Source organism: Varroa jacobsoni, unplaced genomic scaffold, assembly GCF_002532875.2.
Source record: "Varroa jacobsoni isolate VJ856 unplaced genomic scaffold, vjacob_1.0 scaffold_667, whole genome shotgun sequence".
NCBI lineage: Eukaryota > Metazoa > Arthropoda > Arachnida > Mesostigmata > Varroidae > Varroa > Varroa jacobsoni.
In genome coordinates, this window is record NW_019213569.1 from 30290 (window position 1) to 50450 (window position 20161).

The 20161-nt window shown below is 40.1% G+C and overlaps 2 protein-coding genes across 3 annotated transcripts; both read left to right on the forward strand.

The window, feature by feature from the left end:
• The first annotated feature begins 751 nt into the window (after window positions 1–751).
• Window positions 752–2285, forward strand: LOC111262482 (uncharacterized). Its single transcript, XM_022836778.2, has 2 exons — window positions 752–1224; window positions 1530–2285. The coding sequence occupies exons 1-2, from the start codon at window positions 1007–1009 to the stop codon at window positions 1723–1725; spliced, it is 414 nt and encodes a 137-aa protein (XP_022692513.1). The 5' UTR covers window positions 752–1006; the 3' UTR covers window positions 1726–2285.
• Window positions 2286–13191: 10906 nt separating this feature from the next.
• LOC111262480 (uncharacterized) lies at window positions 13192–20087 on the forward strand. Of its 2 annotated transcripts, none has more exons than XM_086969148.1 (8): window positions 13192–13499; window positions 14414–14932; window positions 16854–16889; window positions 17129–17215; window positions 17618–18014; window positions 18405–18586; window positions 18806–19013; window positions 19804–20087. In XM_086969148.1, the coding sequence occupies exons 1-8, from the start codon at window positions 13474–13476 to the stop codon at window positions 19945–19947; spliced, it is 1599 nt and encodes a 532-aa protein (XP_086825274.1). In that variant the 5' UTR covers window positions 13192–13473; the 3' UTR covers window positions 19948–20087. The 2 variants fall into 2 exon arrangements, with proteins under 2 accessions (XP_086825274.1, XP_022692509.1); XM_022836774.2 differs by having other exon boundaries at window positions 13193–13499; window positions 16851–16889.
• Window positions 20088–20161: the final 74 nt, after the last annotated feature.

The following is a 20161-nucleotide window of genomic DNA, read 5'->3' on the forward strand; positions in this document are numbered from 1 at the left end:
AAAACAAACATCTTTTTCATAGACGACCTTTAGCCGTCACTGCTCAACGACGGGCCTTGTTTGCCTTTGTCTTAACGACCTTTCTGGGTAGGGCCTTAGTAGTAAACTGGAGGTACTGAACAGAATTTGATCGAATTTACACTGGAAACTCAGTGTGTGTTTTTTGTTTTTGTTGCGCCTATGTCAAACATATGGTATTCGATGATTTGTAGTGAAAAACTGGAACTGGAGAAAATTCCCATTAGAGTATCGATACTTAGCCGCTAGCAAATATTATACTTATTGGCATGCGTATTAGACGCACCACGAGCTATTGTTGCACAGTAGCATTTGAGTGGGGTCGAGTTGATCGACTGGCAGAAATGCTATGTCACAATTTTACCGGCTCACTTCGTTTGTGAAGTGCTGTTTCTCACTTCTGTTAAGCATTAAGGTGCCGAAAGACACCTCGTTCAACCGAATATCGTAGTATGCGCTTCATGTCCACTTCACATCATTATTACCACTACCGTACTTATAAAAAATATACATTTCAAATAGGTTGTTACTCGTTTCTCGACCCGTTAACGTAGAACCGCTCAGTGGACAGATGACAGGTGGCGCTACAATGTCAGCAAGGCTATAGCGGATCTGTTTTTCCGTACGAACTTGCTTTAGGACACCTATCACAGTGTGTCCTTTGTGGGTTATCCTAATGAATGGGCCGCTGCGAAACAAAAATTCCGTTTCTTATCACGCTGGCGTTCGGAACTTTATTCATTTGCTGCTACATTGGTCCCGTTCGTTAGGATCAAACATATACCAATGAGATAAGAAAAACCGCACATTGACACCGGACAATTCGCCTAAAAACCGCCCTTTTAGTTTCAACTCATTCCTGCTGTCGATTGATAATAACAGCCGATCAAACCGACAAAATTCACTCCGCCAAAGTAAGCCATTGTATTTTAACGGTAGATCTTGTCCTGATCGGTTAGTGTCCGCTAGCGCTCTACGAGAACAATGCATGAATTTTGTCCTTGTCGAGCCTAGTAACTATGAAACCTGGTGGAAAACGAAGGCTCCAGCTTCTGTATACAATCTATTCGCCTTCAAAGTGCAGAGTTTTATGGTTAGTGAAGACAGTTCGGCTGAGCATTCTAGTGATCCACCACCGCCGGCATGGAAGCGCAATCGAATAGTTCCGGAGTCCCCGTCATTATCCTATGCCGACAAAAATCCTCTGTAAGTGTCGACATCCACGTACCGCCCGTTTAACGACTAGACGTCAATCAGTTCGCAGGAGCTATTAATACATTTTTTGAATTTTACGTCCGGCACTGGCTTAGTTCAGGGTTGCTTTAGAGGGCTGGCCCCTCGCAGTACGAAAGATGCTATATCAGCGTCTGCTTTTGAAGCTAGACAGCCTCATGTCTCCCTGGGTCTGGGAGAAAAACTTATCAACGCAGCATAACGAGGACATTAAAAGGCGTGCCAGATACGAATCAGCTATACGACAACGAACCCTGTTTTTGTTTTTCTCGTTGCAGATTGAGTGTCAAAATGCTTTTGTCGATTGCACTCGTCATGTGTTTTGTCCTAGCTCTATTGGCACTCGGTATTTATATTGCGTACAGGATGCCGCGGACCTATAAACTTGTAACTTCAACTACGACGGAGCTTTCGAGCAAAATCAACGAGAAAGGCGACTTCAGTTTTTACGGAACCGACGGCCGTGCTTATTAGAGGGGGAAAATTTTTAAACGAGCGTATTTTAAAGAGAAATCAATGTGAATTGATGGAGCACAGGACTTAGACTTGCATAGTTAGCAATGATGTTCTTTAAGGCTCAATATTCATACAAGTAGTAGTTCTATGTGGAATAGTACATAATGTGTGTACATAAAACTTCATATAGCAGCGTACTAACGCTGCGGGAACCGTGCGCGTACGTATTCTTAGTGGCGTTTCAGCTACTGTCCCAGAAGCCGTCCCGCCCATATTGTCCTTTCCTTAACTGATCATCTTACGTACCCACGTACATTAATGCCGTTTATTAACCCAAATCAACGTAGGCACGATGTTGAGATGGACACAAACAGGCACCCAATTCAGATCAAGTGCTATAAAGTTATTGTACTCAACACGGACAAGCACATAATAATTACAAAGCACTACTAAAGCAGTAATTAACGACTCGATGTAGGTCATTCACAAACGCAGTTATCTGTAACCTGCAAAAGAAATGACCCTTTCCTTACGTTTTCACTGTTGATTTTTAAATTAAACTATTACCATAGATGCTGTACGGTGTATGGGTTTATTTGCGATAGCCCTTAGTCCTTTTTGTGTGTTTGTTGTCGCCATTATACTTTGTCTGCTTTGCGTGAGGAAGCGCAGCGAAAGCGAAGGTAAGGTACTTTTTTGAAAAACAACATCCACCGGGTACCGGTGACTGATTCCTCGTCTGATATATGTTTCCCCGTATATGGTTGTATGACGACTTTAATCACAATGGATTCTTTTTTTACGGTCGTTAGTATGATATTGCGCTATAATAACGTGAATATCATACGAACAATACGGCCATTGTCAAGTAACGAACTTCGAAGCACTCGTGAAGTATGCAGCTCCAATGATTTAGGTCGACTAAAATTTGCCCATTTTCTTAATAAACAAATGCTACCCCCTAATATAAAGGCACACAAAGCATGGATTAGCACACTGCATATTAGTTAAGCCGTTTTATCCTTCGGTATAAGCTCTGTAGCCACAGATCATTGTAGTAATAAAATACATCAGCATGCGAACTATCGATTGCTACAGTCGAATAGTGGTTAGTGTTTCAAGTTGATGTATTAACTATTGGTATTAGAATCTGTCAGATAGGATCGTGTCCCAGGTCGGCGACATAAGTATGCCAAGAGAAGTTTTTTTCCGCATATCGATCAGGGAACGCGCGTACAAAAATGCATGCAGATTCTGAAGTTGACAAAAATTACATCATTTGCCTCCGTCTGCGTTTCCAAACGACCCCTTTAAAAGCCAATTTGTACTCCTATAGACAACATTCGTTGCTTGAGAAACAGGTTTCCACAATTTTTGTGATGGCTCAGATACAAAGCTCTCAGCTACAGAAGATGATCGGACATAGACAGATTCAGGGGCTAGCCGCCTGAAGCGACGCTTAGCTAAGGCAGTAGAAGTTGTGTGGATTAGGAGACAAATCATCTGGAGCTCCTGGATTATATATTTTGAGCTGATGTATTTAGAAGAGGTCATTAGATGATTTTTTAGACAGCTGTATCGAGATAATCTGAAGCGGGCCCATCTGAAGGGATCATAAAACTCATTCATGAACTAATGACGAAAGCAGAAGCACCTAGCCCAGTGTATATTCCGAAGCGTACTTTGGTAATTTGCAATCCACAACGGTGGACGACACTCTGCGTAGCCTAAACAAGGCGTTCTATCCGAAAAATTTCGCTTAGAGTGTATAGAGTTCTTTAGCATCGTTTCGACCCCACATCGTTTAGCTTCCGTTAAATTCTCGGCCTTTTCTGTCTGTCTATACCAACAAACGCAAGCATAGTTCAAGTCTATGCTATGAAAAATAGCTGCAAATTTATTAAATCACGAACTGCTTTCTGAGCCGGATTTAATTATGCTATAGTTAGTGCATTTAATAAGATTAACATTCGTTAAATTCAAAAAATTCAAGCATGGACACACGCTGCCTTTAGTAGAAGTAGTCAGTCAACAATGCTTAATAATCACCGTACAGCTGGACGTAAAACTGGATTTCTTTGACGTATAAAAAAAGACAGTGCAGAGAAGGCACCATGTTGAGTGATTTTCCTATGTTGATATCGCCGGCGTCTGAGTTTTGCATTCATACTAGTTACGAACGCTTTGCAAATTCTGAAAGAAATTGAATCCTTTTCACTACCTTAACTATAAAATTGTGACCCGTTCCGACTGTCTTCACGGTGACAGGAAACCGCGTCGAGTGAAATAGCGAAAAAAAGCTGCTGCAGACTGCAAGGCTCACACATTTTACAGTGTAATGAGCCAGCTAATCCAAGTATTTCTGTCTGTCGTTGCTGAACTCGACAACGTTATTGGGTCGTGATCGTTTAGGTTTGGGTCTGGAAGTTCCGATCGAACTTAGTTTCTAGACATGCTCAGGGAATATACAGGAACGCGGGACCCAAATTACACACGGTACGGACGGAACCTCACCTAGGGAAATCTCCAGTGGGTAATTACACTAACGCTTTAAGGTCTTGCGGATAGCGGGAAAACGCTAAGCAGAATATAAGTTTTGTTATAGATCAGACTGGACCGGGTATTTTCTAACAAATGCTGAATTAAGTAGGAAAAACAGTGACGTGTAGTTTGGATGCTTACGCGAAAATTCGAACTACCTTTAGAGTGTACATGGCAGTATAGCTATTCCCGTTTTTTATTCTAATGTATTATGGCTCTGTACCTTTTCCGACGCATCTATAGATCCTTAGGAACGAAGTGTGATATCGTAATATATATATGATCAAATGGCTAAACAACTGTCTCATGTCTGGGCGATGTTGGAAACGTTATTGCTGCTTACGCTAAGGGTGAGTAAAAAAAACGTTTGCTTCATCTTGTATATGATCCGTTGAACCTTCTTCTAAACTATAGATTAAATATACGATTGCTGTAATGTTTTTTTCATTCAACGCAGGCAAACGAGTAAAATCCCTGGATTCAAATATAATACAGTTTTATCGTATCGACGTAACGGCTCGCGTTGACGAAATGTTACAGTACGTATTTAGTACATTGGAGAAGATTGCAGTACGTACCTCTCAAGCAAAGCTTATAAAAATGGCCAATCAAGTTCATTTTTAGCTAAACTAAATTATCATCTTGAAGCTAAGATTTATCAAGATAGGCTCAGATCATAAAAACAAAATTGCCTAAACAGTAGAAAATATGTGGCTCTCGCGCAAAACAGAGTCCGCTTACCTAGGCATTGTCGAATATTACCTAAAAAGAAATAATACAAAAACGTATATACCTAATAGCCATCCAACCGAGACCTTTTCCCCGCGTCTTACTTTGGCAAAAAATAACGTTTTGCTTGGCTTTAACTCGAAATTAACGGAAATTCCATTACTGCTCGCTGTATTTTTTACTAGGAAGGCAAGTTTTCCTTTCAGTTCCGAATAAGCAAAAATTAAGCCTATCGTATACGTTTGGTCTGACCACGATATCTAGGTAATTTTTATTCGTTGCCTAAGCATACAGCCTGCACGGGCTAGCAGAAGTTAGCTATTAGCAAATCCGAGAGTATTTTTTTTGCCTGTTTGTAAACATTAATTTCGAAAGTTTTGAAACAGGAGTTCGAAATTAGGAACATTAAGGCTATTCCTGTGGCGCTTAATAAGGTTTTCATTTCCTTCGTGCCAGACAGTGTGCTATCGTTTGCTCCTCTTCAAACGTTCAGAGAGAACGCCAGCCCGAGTGGGGTAAAGCGATACGTACTCTCAGAAAATATACTGGACAGTAAAATATAAGCATTGTCTCTTAATATAAAAACAGATTCGCAACATCTTATTTTCCTCAGTCCCTGAAATTATTTTGCCTCGTTGACCTCCTATGGATAGCCGAGGGTGCTTAAGTGTCTTTTAGAAATACCATTAGGTGACGAATCTAAATCCAAAGAGCTTGGTGCAGCCGGCATCCTCCGGTGCCCGTCCGGACCCCCCTGAAAAAGCTTTGAAACCCCCTTGTTCCATTATACCTTCGCGCAAAGCCGTTTCAGTCATTCCCTTCAACATGATTCTTAGTTATACGGAAAGCCAGCAACAGCCAAAACGTGAAGAAGGAGCAAACACTATTGGTAGAAACGACAGTATTACCGAAAAATAACATAGCGACGGCGATGGCAGCGCAAACGACGAAGATCTGGCGGCAAGGCTGAAAAGAAGCAAAAAAATTGGACGTGACAATTCCCACGAGGTAATTCTTCAAATTTAAACGATCGATTCGCACAACTAGACGACAGCGCAGCGCGTACGACACAGAACAGAAATCTCTGGTTGCCAGATGGATGGAAAACGAAACAAAAAAGTTCGCGCAACTGCCGCGTTCTCATGGGGGACTAGCCTAAAAACGCGGGGAAATTGAAGGTAGAAACTACAAATATAGGTCTATGTGTGCTTACTTATAAAGGTTTTAAATCTGTGTGACAGAAATATATATATATATATATATATATATATGAGAGAGGACAAGGATATTTCATTAAAATAGCAGGAAACTTTGACTTGGAAGCGAGGAATATGGAAGCCTTAGAAGAATCTGGTGTAGCAGCTGTGTTATGCTGACATACGTAATACGTCTGTGGGGTTGTCGTCGAAAGTATGGCTACTTGCGTGGGCTGTTTATTAAACAGCTGCAATGAAATGAATAGTGGATATGGATAGATTAGAAAAATTAAAGCAGTTATTATTTGAGATCAGACTTTTAACATTAACCTATGACTTTTTTCCTTTGACATTTTTTGAGCTCGTAGAGGGCCGAAATCACTCAGCATCAACTGAAGCGCCGAAAGGGTGTTGAGGATCTATTGCGGTTACGGCTGGAATATTTCAAATATGTTTGTACTAAACAATGGAAACTTTAGTAGTATAAAGTTTCCATTATTTCCTATACTCACCCTTCGTGAACTCATTTGAAGAATCGACAAGTCATGTAAGAATTAGAGCAATATCGTGGCTGTCAAATCGCCAAACAATAGCCGTAAAGTATAGTAATAATAATCGTTAGCGATACGTTAACGTTTACGAATATACTTCACCCTCGAAATGTCATCTAAATAACTTACTGTTTAGCAATTTCGGTGGTTCTCATTTCTTCGCTACGTTTGCTTTGGGTGGTCAGAAGAGTGAAAAGGAAGATAGAAAAGTTATTCTATTACAAACACAATGTCGCTCAAAATACGATGTTAATCATCTGTTTTAGTCTTCTGACACCACATAACGAGCTTCAATGCATTTATTATGCATTGAAGCTCGTTATATGCCGATGGGCCGATACCCGAAATCGGCTATTCTTTTCCAGATTTGCTTGAAAAAAGGAACCACTTTTATTCTCGTTCAGATGACCAAGTCGGTTTAGCAGCTTAGGGATTATGTATAAATTCTGTTTTTTTTTTTTCAAATATCAGACCATTTGGACATCTAATAAGGCCCTAGAGCTAATTTAGTTTTACAAATTCTATGAGCTCAGCCTCACAGGCAGAATGAGCTTAGCAATAATGTGTCTATTTGTCCTAGCCAGATTGTCTCTCCACCATCTGGAATCATAGCCTCTGTTGTATAAAAACATGGATCAATTTCTGCCATCTTCTCTTTATAATTGCTAATGAGCCGGAACCACGTCGACTTATCATTGGGCCCAAATTTTGCCTCGAGTTCTTCTGTAATCATGGGAGAAGCGGCAAGTAAATACAGATGGCTATAATATGCGAAAGACATAGCAAGCCTACAACTCTCTTTCAAAATGTTGATTCTCCCTTGTTTAGGGTATCAAAATTCGAAATACGGACTCCTCCACAATGCAGCCGACGACTATGCATGTCAATGGGTGCGAATCTTGTGCTGCGTTAAATACGAGCAGTTGTGGAACGATGCTGCAACACTCGTGTTTCGATGCAGGCATCGGAGATTTTAATTGACAGGCTCATACTTCTTATACATACGAGAACAGGCAAATTCGTGAACGAATTTTCATTGCTAACTGTTTAGTGTTACCATTATGAATGTGGTCTGACTGAAAATATGGTCATTTAAGATAGATATACAAAAGGGCCAAAGGATACAAAGCAGTTCAGGCCCAACAACATGTAACCGGCAAAGCTTGATTGACGTCTCGAGGACCCTTCCGAGGCCCGAACATAGAGAGCTGGGTACCATTTAAAGGTTGCTTTACAATCGACAAATCAAAAACGAGCCTAATTGGTTAATGAGCGCCTACTCAGGCTCTCTAAGACACCCATTTACCATTATAAGGGTGCTTTCTTTCTTAGTTGAATCTAGAACTGCGTTTCGAGTTTACGATTACTAACTCTAGACTTATATCCGCATGAACTTTTCACAGGTGGGATAAACGCATGCTAAGTTACTATGTAATATCAATAATGAAAATGTTCCGTGTTTGGGCATTCGTTTCTTTGCAGATTTTTACATAGGTCGGAAATTCGACCTATAGTAAGTATTCTATAATTACTGCATTCAAGTAGCTGTTCATTAACATACTGTACAGGGCCTAAAAAAGCAAAGTGTTGAAGAAGTTCAAGAATCTCAAGAACATTACTACAAATACATATAAAAATTGATGAGAAAAGAAGTCACTGAACTTCAATTTCCGTTCACTTTTTTTTTTTAATTTGAAAGTTAGCCTGCTATTTGCTGTTAGTAGTATTTTCCCGTTCGATTAAGTTATAGGAGTAAAAAAAAAGCTGCACATTTAGTACCACAGCGTTTTTCACAGTTTATAGTGAAACAAGCGTAACTGAGATAACGACTGCAAGGGAAAACTGAAGAGGTATTTAGCTTTTTGATATGGTTTTTACAAAACTGACTTTAGTGTTTTAGAGCCGTTCAAGATTCGAAGTTTAGTGATAAGTCACGCTCCGGATGCCTGCATAAAGCAGGCAGCTTTCCTAGCCATGGTAAAAGCTTTACATACAGGTAACAGTCGAGCGCCGCGCGGAATGCCCTACAGACCGTCAGGGGAGCAAGCTATTCAAAAACAAGAGACAATAACCTGAAGATAATTCCATTAATGTACTGTCCCTAGCGAATTCTCCTACGATCATCGGCCTTCTTCTTTAAACTAGTAAATGCCGCCAGTTTTAAATCTAGTATTTTTGCTATGTTAGCTTTCAGCACACAATGAGATATGCTTACACTAGGTTTCGAGTTTATTCGTCCGTATATGTATTTGGGTTGGCAATGCTTTTTTATTTCTTTTTTATTATTAAAGTAAGGCCTTGAGTAACTTGTTATATAGACGTATTTACTTTGGCGTAAATGGGACAATCTTAACTCGACATCTTCAGCCGACCGCTGGAATCGTCTTCACTGGCTTCTGCTCGGTTCATAGAAAATCCGCCCTTCTGCATGCGACCTGGAAATGATTAGAAAGGTTGCCCTCGGGGGTGACGCAAACAGCAGTTGCTTGAGCCGCCTTTCGTCGTCTTGAAGGTACCTAGAAACATGGCGTGGCCCTTTGGGCCGGAAATGAATAGATGACCGGATATGCAACGGGATTATCCCGTAAGTGTGGTCTCATTAGGATCTCTTGAAGACCCTCGTGCCCCTTTGCTCGGCAATCCAGTAGATCTCTCTGCTTCGCCTGCTTTTCCCCTTAACAAAACTTTAACAGACGAGAATCTTCGGCGGTATACGAGTTGAAAGCGCCTTCATTCCAGGCAGAGCATTACGCATTACTATAGAACCGCAGGCTATACTAGCCCTATGTTTAGATTAGGTGCATAAGGCCAACACGTTAGACGATAAATTTTAATGCCAATACGTGCTTTAAGGAAAAACCTTGCAATCTAGAGACAATCGAAGAGCAATGTAATCATCAATCGATGTGGCTTTCTAATACCTTCTGCTATATTTTTGTTCTCCTCCCATGTATCGATGAAACGGTAAGCAAAACTTTTACAATGGATCCGAATTAATGCGTAAGCTTTTATAGTGTCGAATACCGCAATTACATCATACTACAGCTAAAAGCGTGCCGCTTTCGCTTAGCCTTTCCCTACGCCACGTAACGAGTGGGTGCTGGATTTGCGAACAGATACGTATCATTATAGTAATAACAGTAAACAGCTTGCAGTTATGGCGCATAGCCTTATCATCTGGTCAGTCTATAGTAGTTTCCTTCGTGGTAATGGGGTTTATTTGGGTGCTTTCCAGTGGGATACCATTTACAGGTAAAATAATTGGTAATAACAAGGCTGTAAAACGAGACAATTCGCTTCATGAGCCCCCATATAATAGCCTTTGCCGAATTCGCCCAAGGTCACAGAGTGGCCATGGAGGACATTATATTGATAGAGTTCAACACAATTTGCAGGACATTGCCGTATAATCTTTAGAGGGCTTAAAAGTAAAGGACAAGAACTGAAAGAAGTGCAGCGTGCTAACAGAGAGATTTGGGAGATGATATCGACCAGGTTGGCTGCTAAATATAAATAACATGTGTATGTTATTAAAGGCCCATCAGTTTCGTAACTAGCCTAAGCTAGCGCTTTTACAAACTGAACTATTGCATATAATATATAAAAAGTTGCATATAAGCAGAGGAGTTAGCTATTAACGCTGCAGTTATAAAATTAGTATGTATTGGTGGTTATACCTTGTACTCGGCTAAATAACGATTAAGGATAAAGTTAATTATAATATGTGTAATAGTTTAATCTAGAGGCGACTTAACTGAACCTGAACTTCAAGTTTGGCACATAAGGTACACACGATCACATCGGAACCATTGCAGAAACTTTTGGGTTTTAATAATATTTGAACGGTGTTTGTATTAAGAACTAATTTACGATCGAATGTGTTAGTTGGTAATAATAAAAGGGCGCTAATACCAACTAAGTCCCACCATACGATTTAGTGCTTATTTGTAGACTCGCGTTAATCAAATGTCCATTCAAAACATAATAGTCATAACAACTCAGTGTTTCGACCAATTTTGTAATGACTTGGTCGGCGAAAGTAAGTTTTTTCGCAGGTCCACTATAAAAAAATAAGTTCATCATTATCTGGCTCGACCACATCACAAGTAACTTGTTAACAGAAAATTCTGAAGAAGGATACACTGAGCTATGAGCTTTTTTGAATCGATTGAAAATTTACAATATCAACCAGAAGGCCATAGTATGTACTAGTTGGACCGGGTCATGGAGTCTAAATGGGGTTATTGGCAGGGTGTCACCCCATGAACGGCTGTCCTGATGAGATGATGCCGCCCTAAATGGACATATTTCCCCTCAAGTAGCTTAAGCTGTATTTTGTAATTAGATTAACTGACTGGAGCTTCATTTGCTCCTGCCGTTAGCGGGTTTCTGCCGCTTCATTCAATAGTACTGCTATCATTAAAGTACATTTGTAGTGTTGAAAAAGATATAAGTCGCACACGAAATAGTTTCTGTAGATCGCAGTACTTTCCAACAAAATGTTCATCAGTTCCAACTTAAAAAAAAGTATATTAAATGTTTCGTCTTAACTGCGCTGGAGCTCTAGAGCTAGTATATATATGATGGCGAAATATATTACTGGCACCTGTTTGAACGAGCATCTGTAGACTAATGAGCTCAGTATGAGGCAGACGTCTTGTGCATTCTTCTTTTGTACTTTGTCGGAACAAGCTTCAGAAAAAAACGACGGTGAGGCTACTGGAAAGAATGCAGCTTGTAATCTTCACCTGATCTGGCTAAAAAGCCCAACACGGAAGAAGTCCTTGACCTCGATTCGTAGGATACACACACACACATATGAATCGACATCACACATTCCCATAACACAGATCCCTCAGAAGACATATCGTCTACTTCGAACGTAAATCTTTCGACTTCGTGTTTTATATAGGTCACCTGCGACAAATGGTTTCTTATGACGTCTATTATATTTGTCTTCCGAACAGAAAAGGGTTGTTGTTCGTTCGAACATCACAAACTTTTTACAGTTTGTGTGTTTTCCTCCTCTTCAGGAATTTTATACACGAACTTATAATTTGCGGATACAAGGCAAGCTCTCAAGGCGCTTTTCCGGTCGTAACCCAAGTCAGATGATCTTATCATAGATTTATATCTGTTAGAGGTGGCTTGTTAGATAATGTAATTGTCCATAAATAAGCCGACAGAAAAGAGTTACAGCTAGTTAAATTGAAACATAAGCGTTTACAAATGCACAATTATGTACTCGTAAGGTTGTTTGATGAACAAGCAAAGTAACTATTATAAAGTCTTTTGACATATACAGAGAGAAGTACGTGCTCTCATAATAGGAAAAGATTGAAATAATCTGATCTGAAAAAAAAAAGAACAGGGAAAGGGAAAAGAGAGGTGTCCCGCAAAGAGCAGGGCAAGGGCAACTGGGGAGAGAGAAAATTCATGTGCAATTTTTGTCTGCCTAGGGAGGGACATTGAACAAATTGCGTCGGCACAGAACACATGGTCTGTGGATAGTCAAATGTAGTAACAGAATTTAATTTGAGCGAAGTAAACGCGCTATGGGAAAATTACATACTACTATTCATAAATATTGCTGGTCAAGTAACATGTGCTCTTCTGGAAGCGTTTTGTCGCAAAGCATCTGATAAAGTTCTAATTGATCATGCTCATAACATCATATATACTATCTTTTATTGAAAATCAACGTAACAGATGAACATGTACAACAAAAAGGATACATGCTACTTGACAACATTAATGTCGTTAGCCATATAAAACGAATTTCTGTATCACTGTGTTATTTTTAAAACCGCCTTTTCAGATTGGGGTTCATTTCTGTCAAAATGTTGTCAACAGATCATTGAAGTTCTGCATATTGTCAAGTATCAAAACTTGCGCTTTAAGATAAGGATCATCTGTTGGTGGCCTCACCCAAGTGAGCTAATTGTTTTTGAGTGTTAATGTCCCTTCAAATGGCTGGTGCTTCTCAGCATGAATCGAAATGTCAGCACCCGATTTCGAACGTAGATTACCTTCTTTAGGCAATATATCACGTGGGAAGACGAAAATGTACAACTAACCTGAACAAAAGGTAAGGCTCACAGTGCTGAAATATGTACAGTGTACGCTAGTAGAAGCACCCAAGCTGTAAACTGCTCTTTCGACTTGAGTTCAACTTAAGCAAATGTATAACAACGGGGACAGTCAACTTAAAGAAGCTAAACTGCTGGGTCAAGTTTATACTAGCCTAACTAAATAGATTGCTTCGGGCTTTAAATTCAGTACCACCGTTAAGTATAGCTTCAGACTGCTGCGCTCAGTTTTAAATCTAAGCTACCTAAATCAAGTGCTCCTAGGTTTATTAGGCAAACACGTTACCATCGCACTATACGAGGACATGTATTAAACAAGTTTAACGTCACAGGTCAGTTTGTATAAGTCTAGAAGATTGATCCAACTTATACGACAGCAAAAACTATAACGTTTTCTTTTCTTAGCCTAGTCTCGCGTCCCGGGGGCAGCTGAGAACTTCGAGTTCCCTGGTGAGGAAACGACCACTCTTCGTCATTCTCCTTAGAATTACATACATACTGCGTGTATCTCTGTTAAAGGCGCTTTAGCCAGCGACTCCAGGCTTTTGTTGCCACCTACCCTATCACCTATTACAGCGTGATTACAACGAAATTTCACGGCAAAGGTCAGGTCTATCTTTGGTTACCGAATTTGGAAGATTACGAGGAGAGCAGGTTGTGATGCCCTCGGAGCAGGAAGAACAAAAGTAGGCATGATTTTGGACATTCAATTTACGCACATCGATAGATTAAAGCGAGTGGCCTTTTTTGCGTATTGCTTTTTAGTTGTGTAAACAGCTGATGTCTGTTAGTAGGTTTGGTGACCGATACCGTTAAAAAAAATGTTTTGTTTGCTCCCATTGTTATTATTGCAAAAATTAATCAGTTCTTAATAATATGTGCGAAGTGGATGGCAGGTCGATCATCATTTAGGTATATCGATTGACGATTTACGTTCATTTTGTGACGTAGATTCACTCTTGTACAAATTTACATTCCATAACAACGCCCACCTCACTGACCATTTACGAACCGATAGAGGATTACATGATTGGTTCCGGCTGATTCACGCAGGTCTCGCGCCTTGCCAAGATCTAAATCCCTTTTAAAACACAGTTCTGAGAAAATAAAATTATTCGATAGAAGTATCCTTCTTCCACAGGCATTTTTCTGGTAGTTTCTACACGCTAATGATTGCCAAAAAAGTGAAAAACGATAGAAGAATTAGGATTAAGACCCTGGAAGAGGGTCTAACTCTCTTACTATTTACCGGGATTACTAACCGGGCAGAAAAAAAAATATTCTTTGTAGGCCAAACTTTCGACACCAACGACAGGCTAGAGCTTTTCCCGATACGCCGTGTTTGCCACCGAGCTAAGCTAATTGTAGAAGTTTTTACGTTGCTGGCCTGAGCCCCACCAGCAGTTAATATTGCGTCAGTTCTAGTGTATTTGCTTAGCGATCTTTTCTATAATATTTTTCTTAATTGAATTACATTTTTGACTGAGCAGTAATGTACTATGGAACAAGCAACCCTAACGCATTTTGCACAAGGGTTACTTCGCCCGTTTCGCGCTCATTTTTCTTTTTCCTTATCACATGTTTTACGGCCAATTTTCAGAGGTAAAAAAGACGGAGAGAGTATTGTTGAAAAAGGGAGTAAGTCATTAAATGAAGATAGAAAATCCCTACAAGGTGAGTCAGCGAAAGCAGTTAACGAATCTACAAGGCCTTCCCGAGAGTCGTTAAGTCAAACTCCGGCCGATAAAGTAACTGAAAGTGCTGGGAAAAGTTTCGGAAAGGTACCTGGAAAAGGTTCCGGAATAGGTTTTCGAAAAGGCGCCGGAACAGATCTTCAAAAAGGTGCCAGAACGCATATTCAAAAAAGTGCCGAAATAGATTTTCAAAGAGGTGCCGGAACAGATTTTCGAAAAAGTGCCGGAGCAGATTTTCGAGAAAGTGCCGGAAAAAATTGTAGGAAAAGTATCACGAAAAACTCGGGAGAGGCTGCAGTTAGTGTTCCTCGTGGTACTGATAGGATCGCCGATGACAGTTCGGGTACTCCAGGTTCGAGCCCAAGAAAAAGTAATGAATTTTCTGTAAAAAATATTCCGACCCCGAAAACAAGACCAAGTGAGGAGTAAGTAAATGCTTTGGGATACTAAAGTTCAAAACCATTCGGTATTCGATCCTGTGCCAGATCGCAATAACAAGTTTTGGTCTTAAAAAAGTGTTTAGCTGTTTCCGAAATTGCGGCACATTAGAAAGGGTGCGAGAAGTATGACAAACCCGCGAAATATGTATGCAGGATATGCGTTTTTATCAAACCGACTAGCACCAATCAAGCTAAGTTAATTGTAATAGCGCTTGAAAGAGATAGATCTGAAGGAACCGCTGAGGCCCCTCTTTCACGGACAGCAATAGTACATTCAAGATTCGAGATAGTCCTATATATCTCGAATTTTTATCATCTTACATATTATTATATATCCCTTATTTACGCAGTCTCTGTATAATATGCCGTTGACGACGTTCAAGAAAATGGCCCCTAGTCTCTTTCAACCAGAGACTGCGTAAATAAGCGTATTTTTAGTTTTATAAGGTTTTGCTTTTCTATAAGAACCTATTTTTTTGATTTCGGTATAGCATCAGGAACCTGCCCTACTAGAAAGAATAACCTGGGCGGATCATGCTGGCCTCACCAACAGGCCTATTAAGTGGTGTAGAGATAATACTGTGATAATAATGCGATTTTTGTTGTTTCTGTATTGATATATTGCTGCTTTTACTTTCCGAGCATTTAATTACTAGTAATCGATTATTATCGAGTAAGTCAACGGCGAGATTTGAGCTAGCCCGACTGCGTGTCTCATCCTCCTTTATGGCCACCATGGCAGCGCAACAGCATGCGCATTAGTGACTTCGGCTATTCTGCTTAGCCTCATTTCAATTTTATCCTTGTTAAGCGGAAGGTGCCTCTGCGTTTAGATTTTGTCTTGAGCATCCCTTGGCTTCCTCTCATAATATGGCACCGGGGTGCAGTAATGGGTTATTCTTTTCTCTACTGCTGGAAAACTAGCTGGTCTCGGTTTCTTAGTGTGCTCGAAAAAACAAAGCTCGAAATCTTTCCAGGTACCGTTCTGTACAACTTCCTGTTCTAATCTTCTACTTAGTGTATTGGTTACTGTACAGATGGATTTCCGAAGTTTTATGATTCACATCATAGCTAGCTTGTTTTGAATCATCGATCACGAAAGCTGGCTAGAATTCTTATTTAATGTTTATATACGAGGAACTACGAATCTTTATTGAAGGAATGGTAATTTTGTTTAAAGCTCCCAATGCAGGGTGAGGCTCTCTTTTCCAAGTTGGGAAGAGGCACCAAATGTTGCCCGTGTTCTGCCTCTGCTTTGTCCATCTTCGTGATTCGTGCTTGTACATCCTGATTTTACTGTTGTTAAGTGTTGCTTCAGACGGCTGGACCCGACAACACCAAAGCGTTTACGGCAGGTTTCGGCCCTAGACCACCTTAACTCGTGTCCCTTTATTTTAATAGGCAAAGGCATCACTCTTGTACTGATACGGATATTCCTTGCACAGTTGATTTTATTGTTCACTTGACCAAGTGATCGTAGTTTGTCGTTTTAGGAGGGTGTCAGCTTCTGTGTACGTGAAGCCTTTTTGATCTTAAGAACAGGCCCTGCAAAATGATTCTCGTCTTCATCTGGGTAAATTATTGATGAAAATAGCCTGTGATTGCAGCGTCATATAAACAAAAGCAAAAAAAATTCACCGTGGATATTCTACGATTCTATACGACAGATAGCGAATTTCAGTAGTCGAGAAAGGTTGTTAAAACTGTTTTACATCAACACACTCTATACACTCTCACTAACTAGCGAGTCTGAATGAGGACCCCCCCCCCCCCCCGTATTTAGGCTATTAATGTATTTTTGGCAGACTGAGGCTCACTAAGAAATTATTAATGGCTACATTAAAAATGGCTGCCTCTCTCTTTGAAATGCTGAAAGCAGTTTTAATTGTTTTCTGTTTTTCAGAAGTGATGTTCAATGTTCGTGCTTATCTGATCCGTGCAGGTAATTAGTTTCTATTATATTTGCGTGGTTGTTTAGTTATTTGTACGAGTATCCAATTATTGAAAGGACTTTTACTATCAAGAACGCCACTTATAGAATTTTTGAAATCACTGCTGTGTTTATATATTATTAAGCTTGAATAACTACAACAAGAAATGCTCCCGAATTTAATAAATTCATGAATATAGAATACCTCTAGTATGCTAACCAATTGACTTGTATACCTCATTTGTTTCTAGAATTGCACGCGAGAGGGAGTCAGGTTTGCAGAACTGTGATGAACCTTCAAATTCTTTAGAGTTTGCGATCCCAAGAAAAGGTCCTCTGTAAGTGAAGATTCTTTTCTGCTACCTCATTTGTAACAGCTTCGAGCTTTAAATATTAATCGACATTGAGACAACAGAAACTGACGTTAAAAATCAACAATTGATCAATACTAAGTAGACGTTGTTTCGTCGATTCTCCCATCGAGCACCGAAAAGAAATTTGTCAAATCGACCTATGAATTATAGAATCGATAATAGATAGACTTTAAAGTCTTTCCTAGCGTACTGTTTAGCAAGTGTTCGGCCAACATCGTCGCCGTTTCCATTATATGTAAATAATCCGGTGCAGCAATGGGTGTTAAAGAACGTCGCAGATGATCTGACCGTCACTACTACTTAATACTACGCGAATAAGAGCAACCATTTACCAAGTAAGCTTTCGGAATGTCCAAATTATTTTAGGTGTTGGTTCATCATGATGGTGGCAATATTAAGCGCGATCACTTTGATATATCAGGCTGGACCTGGTAGTCTAAGATTTGACGAAGACGAGGTGATACGGCATCCTGACTTCGAAACATCCGCTAACCCAAGAAACAGTACCTCGACGAATAGTACTTCACTGTTCTCGAGGGTGGCCAAATTAAATCCGGAGAGAACGCTTCATCATATCGTGAAACGGGTCCCAGGTGAAGACATTTCGCTGATTTCGCCACTCGACGTAAGGGAAAACAGGACGGTGGAGTTTGCTTGCAATCATCGGCTGAGAGTGATTCATGACCATCTGGTGGAAATCAACGCGTCCCTTTTACCGGGTCTGGACCAATTACGTCGCGAGTATTGGAAACTACGCTTCAAAGTTTGTGCCGCTGTTTAGCTTTCTTTCACTTGATCGGGTTACTTCGTGTATTTGTGGCACTAGTACAGCTCATAGGCTGTGGTATTTGTGCATTTTTTCGCATAGATCTAGTGCGCCTGGTATCCTAACTACTATTCCTGTTACTTATAAAATGAAAAATGTACTATGAGTGAAGATATCATCATCTGCATTTATAAGCGCGGTAAGCAAACAATTAAAAATATCCCATGAAGAAAATCTTAAGAAACGTAGTTCCAACTGGGGTGAATGAAATGATTTGCCTAGTCTCGGCAAGCAGATTTCCCGATCAGTGGGTATTATGTGTCAATAAATATATATTTGGTGCCAAGTATTATTGCATTGAAGTAATATACGTTGTTCTCTATTTAGATGGAGGCGAATGTATCGTTTCCAAAGTACATTCTTGAACATAGCAAGCAAATGAATATAGCGGTCGTGTTTTGCGCCCTGCCGAGAAATCTGACATTCTCCTATAACTTCGTGAACTGCTCCAATCAACTCCAGCCCATCCGAGTCATTTATAACCCGCTGGCGCGTAGAGTTCTTGATGAGTGAGTACTTTGCTTCACTTTCTTCCTAACAACAAAGTTGACGAAGTAGTCAGCGAAAACTGCCATCGAAATCGAAAAGCATCGTGCAGACTTGTCGAGTATCGTTTTCATATTTTGACGGAATTTTTCGAAATTTCTTGAAGAAAACTAAAATAAACATTTGAAGAAAATGAGAGATCGCTCAGAAATCGTTGCTAAATGTTAATATGTCGATTTCAGGTTTCGACAAAGTCTAGTTGACAACCCTGTTCAGGGTGAGATCATTGATCGCTTTAGGTGCATAGCTACAGCCAGCCCGCAATTACCTGACATGGTGCAACTCATCTCATTCCGGATATTGGCCGATATGAATTTTGCGGACAGGGAATTCACGTTATATACTTGCGCGACGAGCACTCGAATTTGCACCGCAGCGTATAGGTCAACTGTATGTGTATTTGCACTACCGGCATAAGTAATGATTTGTTCTACAAATCCAATATACGAAACATAAGGGGCGTGACACCCCCCCCTTAGTCGATAAGTATAATTTTTGTGAGCACTTTGTTGAAGAACGCATTTGGTAAATTGAACTAAGGGTAAGGTAGAGGTGCCTAAGGCAAGGACAGATTAGACGCATTACAAAGATTTGAAATGGATTGCTGTTCAAAAAACATTTAGCAGACCTGCAAATTAATAGGCCATCCGAATAGAAACTAAAAATCAAAGCCGTTACCGCAGTGACGTGCCCGTAAGAATGGATGGACAGCAGCGCCACTTTCCATTAAAGTAGGCGTACGAATATTCGGTCTTCACCTACTAAAACAGAGAGCATTATGGAAAGTGGCATAAGGTCAAAATTGGACGTAGGTTCGGAACTATGCGTAGTCGCTTCGTTTTGTACTGATAGGAACAAGCCATCTAAGACAAAAGGGTATAGTTTTCTGTTTTAATATATATAAGGACGATTGAAGGTACATCGTTCAAAGTTACACCCACAGAATAGAATATGCGACCACGTTACGAGCCTCATCCGGAAAAATTCACGGTTCTCAGCACAGACAGATACGAGCTGGCCGAACCTTGCTTCTGAATGGCGCAATTTCTACGAGATTGTGGTAAACGAAGAGATAAAAAAAAAACACCTTTTGTTCACTAAGTAATCCGCCAGTGCTCTCACCTGGCAAGACTGTTTTGAAATAATTACACAAAGAACGATTAATCTATTATCTTGACAGCTGCCGATTGAAGCTAAGATGGACATCAACAACCTGAGAACGCAGTTTCTCGTAGCGCGCCGAAATGCTACGAAAAAAATGAATTGGAGACAGAATTCTCAAGTCAGCATAAGTACTTGGTGTGAAACGGACTTTCATGAATAGAAAAAAGCCTGGCTTTAAACCTCTACGCTTGAAACCTAGTGCCCGTTTCGTATTCAACAAAATTACAGGAATCTGGTTTCGTTCTCATAACCTGAACGCAAAAAAAAAAGTATGAACTAAACAAAGAATTAATTATTAGAGGAAGTTGTGTCGTTATTCATTAAAAGAACGCTGACGTTTAGTGGTTGCAAGGACTGTCTAGTGTGGTTTTTTT